Source organism: Haliotis cracherodii, unplaced genomic scaffold (assembly GCF_022045235.1).
Source record: "Haliotis cracherodii isolate W230 unplaced genomic scaffold, xgHalCrac1.p SCAF_1, whole genome shotgun sequence".
Classification (NCBI taxonomy): Eukaryota; Metazoa; Mollusca; class Gastropoda; order Lepetellida; family Haliotidae; genus Haliotis; species Haliotis cracherodii.
The window spans coordinates 19513534-19526655 of NW_027266264.1; the positions used below are offsets into that span (position 1 = coordinate 19513534).

Consider the following 13122-nt stretch of genomic DNA (forward strand, 5'->3'; position numbering starts at 1 on the left):
GTCTGTTACCAAAGTGGGTACCATTAGTGATGTCAGTTTTGTGTGGTTGTATTGCTATCATATAGCTCAAATACTGTTCATTATTCAATTACAAAGTCACGCTCTCCCCTAACACTCATTCTCTTATTAGCTCTAGCACTCATTCACTCACTCCCTCTAGCACTTATTCACTTTCTCACTCTAGCACTCATTCACTCTCTCCCTCTAGCACTTATTCACTTTCTCACTCTAGCACTCATTCACTCTCTCCCTCTAGCACTTATTCACTTTCTCACTCTAGCACTCATTCACTCTCTCCCTCTAGCACTTATTCACTTTCTCACTCTAGCACTCATTCACTCTCTCCCTCTAGCACTTATTCACTTTCTCACTCTAGCACTCATTCACTCTCTCCCTCTAGCACTTATTCACTTTCTCACTCTAGCACTCATTCACTCACTCTAGCACTCATTCACTCACTCCCTCTAGCACTTATTCACTTTATTCACTCTAGCACTCATTCACTCTCTCCCTCTAGCACTTATTCACTTTCTCACTCTAGCACTCATTCACTCTCTCCCTCTAGCACTTATTCACTTTCTCACTCTAGCACTCATTCACTCTCTCCCTCTAGCACTCATTCACTCTCTCACTCTAGCACTCATTCACTCACTCCCTCTAGCACTTATTCACTTTCTCACTCTAGCACTCATTCACTCTCTCCCTCTAGCACTTATTCACTTTCTCACTCTAGCACTCATTCACTCTCTCCCTCTAGCACTTATTCACTTTCTCACTCTAGCACTCATTCACTCTCTCCCTCTAGCACTTATTCACTTTCTCACTCTAGCACTCATTCACTCACTCTAGCACTCATTCACTCACTCCCTCTTGCTTATTCACCACTCATTCACTTACTAGTTCTAGCACTCATTCACTTTTTTCACTCTAGCACTCATTCACTCTCACTCACTCACTCACTCTAGCACTCATTCACTCACTTTAGCTCATTCACCACTCATTTACACACTCCTCCTAACACCCATTCACTCACTCACTCTTAGACTGTGGGTGGTTGTAAAACATTGGGTCTGCTCCTACCACTCCTACCTGTAGTATGCATTTATAGTGGCCCACGCCCTGACACAGCTGGAATATTGCTAAAAGTTGTGAAGCATGCTCACTCACTGTAAAGTAGGACTTGCGAGGAAGCCTCTTTTGCCAAAGACTTGATCCTTGAGTCTGATGTTACAGGTCATGTATCATTGTCATATGGAGGATATTTAAGACAAAGCATTTTGGATGTAATCACACTTATCAATATTCATATTTTTTAGGGTATGAGTCATCTAAGAAGTGATGGATTGTTCAGTACTGTTTTTCCCATTAATCTTTCCCCAGCATTTACAAAGAACAGTCACCCAAGGCAATTTCTTGCAAGATATGAGTGTATATTTGTGGTCTACTGGACCAGTCCTTGAACCAGTTTTTCAATCAGTCCTTGAACCAGTCCTTGAACCTTTCTTTGAACCAGTCCTTGAACCAGTCCTTGAATCAGTCCTAGAACCAGTCCTTGAACCAGTCCTTGAACCAGTCCTTGAATCAGTCCTAGAACCAGTCCTTGAACCAGTCCTTGAATCATTCCTAGAACTAGTCCTTGAATCAGTCCTGAAGGGTTCCACAATTGTGGAGGAAATTCTCATCTCGGGTATCACAGTGTTTTGCAGATTTGTCTTTTTTGTTATCGCTACATTCATGTTAAGGATAGATATCACAAACTATCCTGTGGGAGAATCCAAGCCATAAACTGTAATACTAATAGCAGCTGTACAAAACAAGACCGTCTTCATTTAGCTTCTAGTATTTGTCACATCTATGCTTCGAGCCATTAGTTCTTAGTATTTGTCACATCTATGCTTCAGGCCATCAGTTTCTAGTGTTATTCACCTCTATGCTTCCAGCCATCAGTTTCTAGGATTTGTCACCTCTATGCTTCAAATCAGAAGGTTCTAGGATGCTTTATGTTTTGTACTTGAAGTCATCAGTTTGTGCGATTACTCGCCTTTGCTTCAACTCATCAACATCTCTACTGAGTCTGATTTCGTGTTTACCAAGTCTAATTGAGAAGATTTTCAATTTCTGCCTTTGCTGCTTTTTGTTGTTAATTCTCCAATACGAAATGGAAAGCCCTGGCTTATTTGAGGTTAAGTGGTATTACCGTAGTTTCAAGGAGCATCTTGAAATAGGGAAATGCCAGCTGATGTGTATGTTAAGGTTTAATGAGGTTTTATTGTACGTTTGAGACACGTCACCTCCCTCGTGAACAGAGCACTCTTCACGCGACTATGATCCGGGAGATTTTCATTACACGTTTCAAAGCAAAAGAACACTTTCAAACTTGACGTCTCTTTATCCAGCATTAGTTTCATTATATTTTTTACTCTGGGGGCTTGTACCTTGCAACAAATCTCCATCCGTCATGATTCAGATTTCAGAATATCTCTAAATTAATTTTGAGTCTCTCAATTGGCAGTTCATTGCGCAAGTTCCACATGCTTGGTGATTTAACTACTGAGCTTTAAAACTAGCTGAATTTCTTTCAATCAATAGAGATGTTGACTGGGGCTACTGGGAGATGGCTAGTCACTGGTGTTATTATATTGTGTGAGTAAGTCTGTCATCCAGGCTGATTCCGGGTGTCAACTGATCCCCCTCTGTCTGCGAGCCTTCAACCAGTAGGCCAGCTTGATCTATCACAGTAATACCAGTCCCTGAAATGCTGCTGTTATTGAATTTTAACATGTTTTTAGATATTGGCTATGTACAGATGGATTACCTACCAGAGACGGATGAGTGGAGTAGGTTGTGACTAGCTTCCTGCTACCAGAGATGGCAGTAGACAGTTATGTATCAAAAGTTATAAATTGTCAGGAATAGTGTTTTATGTTGGAGTGAGAAGCCTACATTGTTATTTATGTTGTATAATCTGTCAATAGTATTTAATTCCTGGTAAAGGTTATGAGTTAGTGAAAGAATGGTGCTGAGGTCTTTGAATAATTCTGGAGATTTGGTTATATGGAACATGACTCTTTTGGTATTGGTTTGGTTTTTTTTCATTGCTTTAGGTTTTCAGGTAGATGAACCTGATAATGGAATAGTAGCCCGCCTTCAGTATATTTGGAATTTTTATATTTCCTTATATTGACAACTTTCCGGGGCTAATTCAAACAACTTTCCAATTGGCTGTATTTATTTGTCGCCTTGGAAACCCATTTGAGTGGAATGAAAATGGTCATAGGTGTTGTCGAGGGAATCGGGCAAGTATTTTTTTTATTGGCAGATGGGACCCAAGGCAATTATGTAGTCTCCCTTGCCATGAGGTGTGTCAAATAAGGGGAGAGAACTCACTCATGGATATTAGTTCTGAATGTTAAAATGTGCCTTTCCACTTCCTCTTTTGCCTCACCCTCTGTAGGGAATACCTACTGTCATCACTAATTTCAGGGATCCATTCATATCATTTTCATCTCTATTTTGCCTGTTACGTCCAATGGAATCTGTTTCGGCCGATAATCAAGGTGAGGTCACATGGGGTATAACATAGCGTCCAAGATTATTGCACTTTTATTTTTAATATATCTTTAAACGTCTTTGGTATGACGGGCCGGGGATCGAACCCTGGCAGATAATCAAGGCTGATTATTCTCTGACATTGATGTTTTGAATTTGATGCCGTAACATCAAATGCCATATTTTATCTTTTAAGCGTTCATTGTTCATTATCATATCCCAATTGCAGAGATTGATGTTCATGATGTCAATCACTGGACTGTCTGGTCCTGACTCAAGTATTTATAGACTTGTGTCACATAGCTCGCATGTTGCTGAGTGTGGCATTGAACAAGAAACAAACAAACAAACAAACCAGGTTAATTAGTGTTTGTGTTTTGGTAATTCGCTACATAAAATTGAATGTGCCACTTTAAATGAAAGTACATGCTTGCCGTAAAAGGCGACTATGCTTGTCGTAAAAGGCGACTAACGGGATCGGGTGGTCAGGCTCGCTGACTTGGTTGATGCATGTCATCGATCCCAATTGCGTGGATCGATGCTCATGATATCAATCACTGGTTTGTCTGGTCCGGACTCGATTATTTACAGACCGCCGTCATATAGCTGGAATATTGCTCAGTGCGGCATTAAACAACAAACCAGCCAACCAACTAACCAACCAACCAACCAACCAACTTTAAATCAACCACACATTTTAGGTTCATTACTGGAGTGTGTTTCGTTTTATGCCACTTTTAGCAATACTTCAAGACTATCATAGTGAGAGAAGCCAAGAATGGGATTCACACATTTTACCCATGATGGGAATTGTTCCTCAGTCTAAACATGATGAGTGAACCCTTTCACCTCACCACTACCCTACCCCCAGCATCCGCTGACAAGGTGATAGAGATGTTCAGAGGAATGGCTGACAGGTGCCCAGCTAGTTTGATAGCACCGTAGGAAATCAGTATTCAGGTAAATCACTTGGTAAGCTCGGTGTGGGGGATTCACTGGTGTATCTGTGTTGAGGTTGGGAGATAAATTCTCACGTTTGATGCAAGAAGCAACTTCCACATAATCAGCACGCTCTGTGGGATGAGTGAAGAAGACGTAAATGCTTCCATAAAAAACGAACCAACAAATTAGATTTAACTGTATGCAGATGGTAAACTGGGAAGGCTGCTTAAGCATTGTTCTAAAGCTTTTGATAGATATGAAGAAAGTTTGATGGAGCTTCCTCCAACCAAAACAAACTCAGTAATTCCCTATGGTTCTGCTTCATGATGGTGCAAAAGTGTGCAATGTATAAAAATAAAATCGTCGTCTTATTCTGACATGAAACTGCATTTTGCTTAATTTTAAATATAAAATATCATGCAAATAGCTTCAAGTAGAGAATACACTTTTCAGAGGGGAAGTGTATTAGCCTCCCGATGAGAGCTGGAGGGAAGGGGCTGATTGTCCATCTCCACAGCGGCAAACAAGGCACTTGTCTACAAGGTTTTTATGTGCTGGACCTAAGGCTTCCTTACTGAAGCATTTGATGGTTTCTACAGGCTGCAAGGTTTTGCATGTAGCTCGGTAGGTCCCCCCAGTCAGTGGTTGCCGTGAGTTGGCCGATGTTGATGGGGTAATGGTGTGTTTATGGAGCTCAGTGTTAAGGTGAGTAACAAAGTGGGACAAAGTTGTCATGTGCATCTTCACAACCATCACAAAACTGTTAAGTGTTAACCTGTGGTTGTGTAAAGAAATTGTGATATTTACGTCCACAACCATCAGAAGACTGCTCGTTTAATGTTGGTTGTGGCTGTTGCGTTGTTAATACATCATGTACTAAACCAGGTGCTGAAAGGTTGAGATATATGAGATAGTTTTGTGAAAGTTACTGAGAGATTGTGGCAGTTGCTGGGAGATTGTGGTAGTTGCTGTTGGATTGGGACTGTTGCTGACCAACTGTGATAGTTGCTGATCCATTGTAATAGTTGCTGTTGGATGATGCTGTTGCTGAGCCATTGGGATAGTTGCTGAGCCATTGGGATAGTTGCTGACCCATGGGGATAGTTGCTGACCCATGGGGATACTTGCTGACCAACTATGATAGTTGCTGACTCATTGGGATACTTGCTGACCAACTGTGATAGTTGCTAACCAACTATGATAGCTGCTGACCAACTATGATAGTTGCTGACCAACTATGATAGCTGCTGACCAACTGGGATAGTTGCTGACCAACTATGATAGCTGCTGACCATCTATGATAGTTGCTGACGAACTATGATAGCTGCTGACCCACTGTGGTAGTTGCTGACCAACTATGATAGTTGCTGACCATCTGTGATAGCTGCTTACCAACTGTGATAGTTGCTGACCAACTATGATAGTTGCTGACCGTCTGTGATAGCTGCTGACCATCTGTGATAGTTGCTGACCATCTGTGATAGTTGCTGTTGGATGATGCTGTTGCTGATGGGTGGAGACTATCAAGTAGAGAGTGACTGAGTTTTCCAGGACATACTTCAAAATATGAAACAGAAAACAGTGTGAACTCGTTACAGACCCCTCCATCATACCCACAGTTTTCCATATCATGGACAATGCAGTGTAATTTATTACTTCATAGAATGATTTAATGGCAACATTCATCAATACAAATTTGAAATTAAGTGGGTTTTTAACTGTTGGAATGGATGTTGACTGTATAGAATCCTGGATCCTGCAGATGGTGTGAAGGAAGTCACTCCGCAGAAACTCAAATTAACTGCCTTGAAGCTGTCAGAATAATTTGGAATCTTTACCCTGCTCATTGTGTGCAATTATAGGGATACCCTAAGGCATAAGAGATCATTTTAGATAAACACTTCCTTGTCACTTTATTAAAGACAAGTTTTCTTCATTAGTTATGTTTATCTTGGGCTTTAAGATTTTTACATAGCTTCAAAATATGTTTGTCTAAGTGCCAATGTTAATCAAAGCAGGATCCAGAAATAATATGGAGGTTCAAACCATGCTGATATTCAGAACACAATTACCGAGCTCCCCCGAGTATAGGCTTCAGGGCAGTATGTAGGGAGTCCGGACATGGATTGAACAGAGGCTGCCCGTGACGCTGCTGCCATCATCACAGGCACCAGTAGGACGTCAAAAATGTCTTACATCTTTCCACAAAAACAACAGGCAGGTGTTCTCTTGTAAATGTGTTTTTACTCCTGATTTGTTTTGAAAACATTCCAGTATTTCACAAATATGCTGGTCCTCTTGACAATTCCCAGTAAACATTCACTAGGACAAGCAGTTGAAGTTCAATTGGCTAGTCAATAGTATGTAATGTCATTATTAACGGCCACCTTGTTTTGGTATGAAGGGATGGGGAGTGGACGAAAATAATTGTTCTTTTGTAGCAAAACTGTTACAGTTGTCAAGCAAGTATTCTGTGAGAGAAGTGATATTTCTGTTGTACTAATCCAGTAGGCGAGGTAAATAATTACACTTGTTGAACACTGTATATCATTTAGCAGAGATGGAAATTAGTTCTAACCCGGCCCTGTTTTGTTGATGTTAAAGGTATCCTCAGGGCTAGTAGAGTGTCAAATTTGGGGGTATGCTATGTGTTATCACTTTGTGGGCTAGTAGACGTTCTTGGTTAATGTCCATCTCTGTTTAGGAAACATGTTCACTGACAGACCTGAACATATTGAGGCAGACAAAGGGCGACAAAGTTATAAGTAGGGTTGTTTATGTTATGTTCATCTTATTTAAACCACTGTCTTAGATCTACCAATTTTTTATCAGAATTTAATTATTCACAAATGTTTTCTTGGTTATAGAATTTTGAATGTAAATTCTTAAAGGAATCTGTAATTGGCAAAAGTGGAAACTGCCCACGCTGAGATTCTGGTAATTTTAATTGTTCGAGTTGCATGTCCTTCCACACAAACAGTAGTCTTCAAACTCAAAGTAACTGTTATTCAATATCACAACTGCAGTTCTGTTGAATTGCCAAGAAGCATTTATTTTGACATTTGAATCTCTCCAAACTAATTCTGTAATAGGGGCTTTTCATGTGTCAAAATAATCACTTTCAGAAAGACGTTTCTGGCATTTCGGATGCAAGAAATGTCATTCGGAAGTGAACAGGACAAAGCTAGAATTTATTACCTGAAGCCTCGGCCATGTTTGTTAATGGATATTTCTGACATTCTCAATAAGCATTTTGTCATGTCAGTTGCATACAAGGCCATAGTGTTGGGTGTAGTGCATGTTTCAGTCATAGCTGTAGTATAATTGCTACATCCAAGGGCGATGGTGTTTTGAAGAATGATATTTTTTGACAGTTATACATTGATGAATTTGCTGTTTTGTCTTAAGCCGAAATGACAAGTCACTTTTTGTGATGTAGATGTGACACGAGGAACATTGTCTTGTCATCTTGTGAAGGTGCCTGCCACTTTGAAGCAGTTTGCATGTAGAAAAACAATATCTGTTTCTTTTCAATATTCATTTTTAATTTTTATGGTTCCATAACTTTTGTAAATGTAGATTATTTCAAATCTATAATTCAGTTATTTCTTTGGTTGTATTTACCAGTGGCTGTGAACATGCCGCCCATCTTTAAGGAATCGTTCCATGCCGGCATCTGATGTAGGCTGAACAAACATTCTGCAAACATTAATACCATAGCATACAGATGGAAGAGGATGGGGAAACATTGACCGTCTTGCCGTCCTGCTGTCATGTATGCACACCTCCCTGTCGGAACATACATAAGAATCCCTCGGAGTTGATGTCTAGTTTTAAGTCATTTCTGAGGATGTCAATGACCTGTTTGTTCACAGTTGCATAGTGTAATTGTATAGAGGCATAACTGAGGTGATTGTCAGCATCCAAGCAGCACATGTAAGGACCATCAGCAGCAGCAGCAGCCAGACTGCCTAAACACAAGGCCTCTGCAAGGTCTATCTCTGTTGAAGGGCTCCAACCTGTAGAGTTCAAAATATGAGGATGTCCTGGGCCCTGAGGTTATCTCGTAATGTATTAGATTCTTGGTTGGTTGGTTTGTTGTTTAACGCTGCACTCAGCAATATTCCAGCTATATGACGGCGGTCTGTAAATAATCAAGTCCGGACCAGACAATCCAGTGATTGATATCATGAGCATCGATCCACGCAATTGGGATCGATGACATGCATCAACCAAGTCAGCGAGCCTGACCACCCAGTCCTGTTAATCGCCTTTTACGACAAGCATGGTCACCTTTTACGGTAAGCATGGGTTGCTGAAGACCTATTCTACCCTGGAATCTTCACGGGTCTACTAGATTCTTGAGACCCCTACATGTTTTACTATTTACAGTATGGTCATGACAAGGATACCTTGCATACAGAATAAATATCAAATTCTGGACTGTATTGCATTATTATTTACAGTTTAAAATAAATGCTGCAAAGATGGTTTGGGTGATCCTGGTACAGTCAGGCTGGTTAGGTTCATCATCAGCTCAGGGCCCTTGGTGTCAAAAGGCACAGAAAATTCAATGATATAAATGATTTCATTGAATTTACCAAAAAGGACAAGATCAGGTTTGTTGGCCTGGATAGAGCAAGGGTTGTGGGATCTATTGCCTGACATGATTCTTCGTGTGAGTGTGTCAATACTGTGCATTTCTTGTTACGTCCATTCAAAACACCAAATGAATACCAAACGGAAGAACAGGTACAGCATAAGTATTGCAAGTATTCAGCTCTGAACTCCAGATTTTCAGTTGCATGTTTGTACCAGATAGCATAAACAGTCATGTAAAAGGCTGTGTGGATGTAGGTAAAGTATAGAATGAGATTGAGCCAGCTGGCGTAGAATACAGCTTGGGGCATGAAGCAAACAATGTTTTTTCGTACAAGTGGTGCAAGTATCGCCTCAATGTTTAATTCAGAATGGCTTATAATATACTGAAACACTTTGAAAACACATATTCAAGTTTATATTTTTTGCAAAATGGCCATATTAATCAAATCAAGTTGTTCTTTGTATTTACGCATTAGATATTCACACACAACAGTCGTTCAGGTTCGAGTCTCACTCAGTGTGTATCCAGATGGACACAAAAATCATGTCTGATGCTTTAAAACATGATTACAGTATTTGATGTAATAAGCGTGCAGGGCGCTCTCCAAATTAGAAATAGGGGCCTCTTATTAGAATATAATTTTGGTGAAGAAAAAAACAAAGTTGAAAGATCATAAATATCGTGACTTATGCTGACAGCCTCAAATGAAACAAAATAGTCTGTGCGCATTATAAATGACATATATTTTTTCCAGAATTTAATTGCCCGTAATTAAGGGTGCATATAACACACGAGTGTGTATTAAGCACGAATAAATAAGTCTTGTGTTCGTTGATCAATCGTAAGGGGTGCTAAATGTGATTGTTCACTAGCCAATATATTAGCAAAATATTGCCATGGCGCTTGTTAGAGCAGGACGCTTATTTTGTGGAATACGGTATGCATTGTCAGTGTGTGTCAATGTACCAGTGTGGTAGTGTTACTGATGGAATACATATGCCAAGCACTATGAGGAGACAGCAGGACTTGTAAGGCCTCCGATTGTAATGCTCCACCTACATAGGGATGTCAGGGCAGAATAGAAGACTTGTCATCATCAGGTTACCAGAAATTGGGTTTGTGTGGTTGCAATAGCTGCTGAGGTAGAAGAGGCCATGTAGGTCGACAACTTTGAATTACCAACCCTCAATTCTTGACAGGAAGGTAACTTGTAGTCTATCCTTGGTTTGCCTCCACACCCTACAGCACATGAGGCATAGCTGTAATATTGCTGACAAACATCGCTCGAGAACAGTTTTCTGTTTCCACTCTCAAGTTACAAATCCCTATGATACAATATGAAACCTACATTAATATCTATGCCTTGGGGCAGTGATGACTTTACGTATATTGTAATCATTTACCAAGCCCTCGGCTTCGACAGCTTCTGTAACAGATTTTTTTAAACCTTCCTGCCACATTATTGAGCTGCCCGTGTGTTGAACCTTGCTTCAGTGTAGAAAACATCTCATCCTGGGAAACTCCCTGGTTAAGCTCGGATCTCATAAAGTTCATTTGTTGGCAACAATTCTTGAATTTACTTGCCTATTTATGGGCGTTTTCAAATGAACGTAGCCTTTATTACAGTTTGGTGGCTGTAATCGTCCCCTGGATTATCTGTGTCTATCAGTGTGAGGTGTAGTTAGGGAAACCCTATCAGGGCAGGGTAATATCACTGTGTCATGCACAAGAAATGATGAGAATATTAGCAAATTTGTCCCGACATTATCTTCATGTTATAGCTGGAGCCCATAATGAGATCTGCAGGGACAGAAACCTTGGTGAAGTCTATTCATGTTTACTTTGCTGTTTGTAGTGTTTAAGCTGGTGATTATTTCCATTTTGGAACATCACGGCATAGTATTTTGTTACTGCTGCCTGGAATAGCATCTTGGACTTGTAGAGCATCGTGTAATGCTAAAGGTTACGTATTGTTCAAGTCAGTATGCTGTGGAATGGGTTGTTTTTGTTCATGTTTATTTTAACACATTTTGTACAAGACAGGTTTGACTGAAAATTAATCGTGTCAGAAACTTCGGTCACAATTGACAGGTAGCGTCACATCTAAAATAGCCGAGCTGACAAACAAGCGAGGCAATAACATGACCAGTTATGGTAGAACTGGAGGAACAACCATCTTAATTCTTATGCTAACACCTGACTGGTAGGGGGCGATGGTGGTTAATGCATTCAATTCTGAGACTTAAGACCTGGGTTTGACTCCCAACCGGGTAGTGAGGCCATTTCTGGGGTCCCCTGTTGTCAGACTGCTTGCATATTAATCAATGGGTTTAAAACTCTCTTTTTTTCAATAGATAGAAGACTATATCCGTTCTTGTATTTCATTAGGATCAAAACTTTATAGGGATCCACGTGTAAGGTACACGTGCCTCTCTCTGAAAATGTAAGCTCTTATATAGTTTTTTTTCAGTTGGTTCAGTTTTGAAATGAAAACAACTGTTTGACTTTGTTTTACAACAACTAGGAAAAATGAAAACAAAACATGAGTTTTTATAGTTATTGGTGAACAATAGTTATGAAATTTATTTATTCTAATGCACACAGAACAAAAACCCAACAAGTATGTTTTGGTATCTTGCCATTTTAAAACTTTGTTTTTCATTTGGTTCAACTAATCTGGAACTTGAAATTTATTTTCAAAATTATTTTCAACCTGCATACATTTATTTTGTAAACCAACTAATATAACTGAAGCCCTAAAGGTGTAGCTGTAACCTTGTTTACAGTACAGGGGACCTGTTGAACATTTACAGATGGTGCTTGTTATTATTAAACCGTAAGCTACCTTTAGGTGTTTCAGACTTTTGTTATCATCTAAATATTTAATCCGTTTGTGTATATCTTGAGTCAGTATTTCTGTTAGGCACGCCGACTAAGTTATCTCGCTGTTCGGAAGTATAGTTGTTGTTTTTAAGAAGATAACATGTTTTAGTGCAAGTACAAATTTGCAAACAACTCATTTGTTGATTGAAGTGAATTAAGATAAAGGTTTATTGCCAGACATCCCAAGGACAGACTCCTCATCAGCAAGAGTCTATTTCTGTGTGTCTTTTGCATGCAGAGGCTATTTTCCGGTTAGCTGTAGATTATTTGGTCATGATGAATTTCCGCCAGTCTGAAACGCCAATTTCCTATTGGCTAAGCAGCCCTGGTAAAGAAGAGTAGGTGAACCTAGGCACAGAGAGCCATGCTGAACATCATTATAGACTTGCTAGGTAACAGGAGTTCTAGACTTTATCATGGTCATACAACCCAGATGGGCCATCACTAGCAGCACCGGCTGAGAGTCTTCAGTGTCAGGCGAAGACCCACATCCGTAATCACACACTGCAGTATGCAGTAATGCAAGAGACATGCACTTCTTGTCTACTTGATGCTGTGTTGGATCTTTAAATGTTAATGAACTGTGATGAGTGGATGCAATGTCATCCACCATTGCTAATATGTCCTTGACGTTGCTGATGTTGTGAGGTCTGATACAGCTGGTAAGACTTCATCAGTCTGATCCTGTAGGGGAGAGGGGACTGGACACAGATTCGACCTGATTACGGTGTGTCAATTGTTGGTTATTGGCAGGTTAGAAATCATAGGTATCTTCATGTTCTTCTCAGATAGCCTGATGACACGTGATGGTTTTGTTTCAGGAGCACACGATGGTTGGGCGGCCGGATGCGCCCACCCAACAGGACATCCAGCTGCGAGGGCTGGGCATTATGCCGGAACACTGTATTGTGGATGTCGATGGTCCAGAAGTCTACATCACACCCCTAGAGGGAGCCAGGTGAGTAAAGCAAGTTGTTACAGTGTCACTGATGGGGCAGGATATGTTCTACTTTTTACAAACACCTGGTATCATGACCAATTCATAGTCATAGACATGTTCATAATACAGTTGGAATCGTACAATGGACAATGCTTTAAACAGAGATATCTTGACTGTGATGTTGGTGTGGTAGCCTAGTGGTTAA

At 40.2% G+C, this 13122-nt stretch overlaps 1 protein-coding gene across 12 annotated transcripts in view; it reads left to right on the forward strand.

Moving 5' to 3' along the window:
• Positions 1-13122, forward strand: part of LOC139474070 (kinesin-like protein KIF13A) — a 258490-nt gene that overhangs the window by 182675 nt on the left and 62693 nt on the right. For all 12 annotated transcript variants that reach the window (XM_071256931.1, XM_071256940.1, XM_071256970.1 and 9 more), the window contains one exon: positions 12799-12935. In XM_071256931.1, the coding sequence (XP_071113032.1) occupies positions 12799-12935 (137 nt within the window). The remainder of the gene's footprint in view (positions 1-12798; positions 12936-13122) is intronic.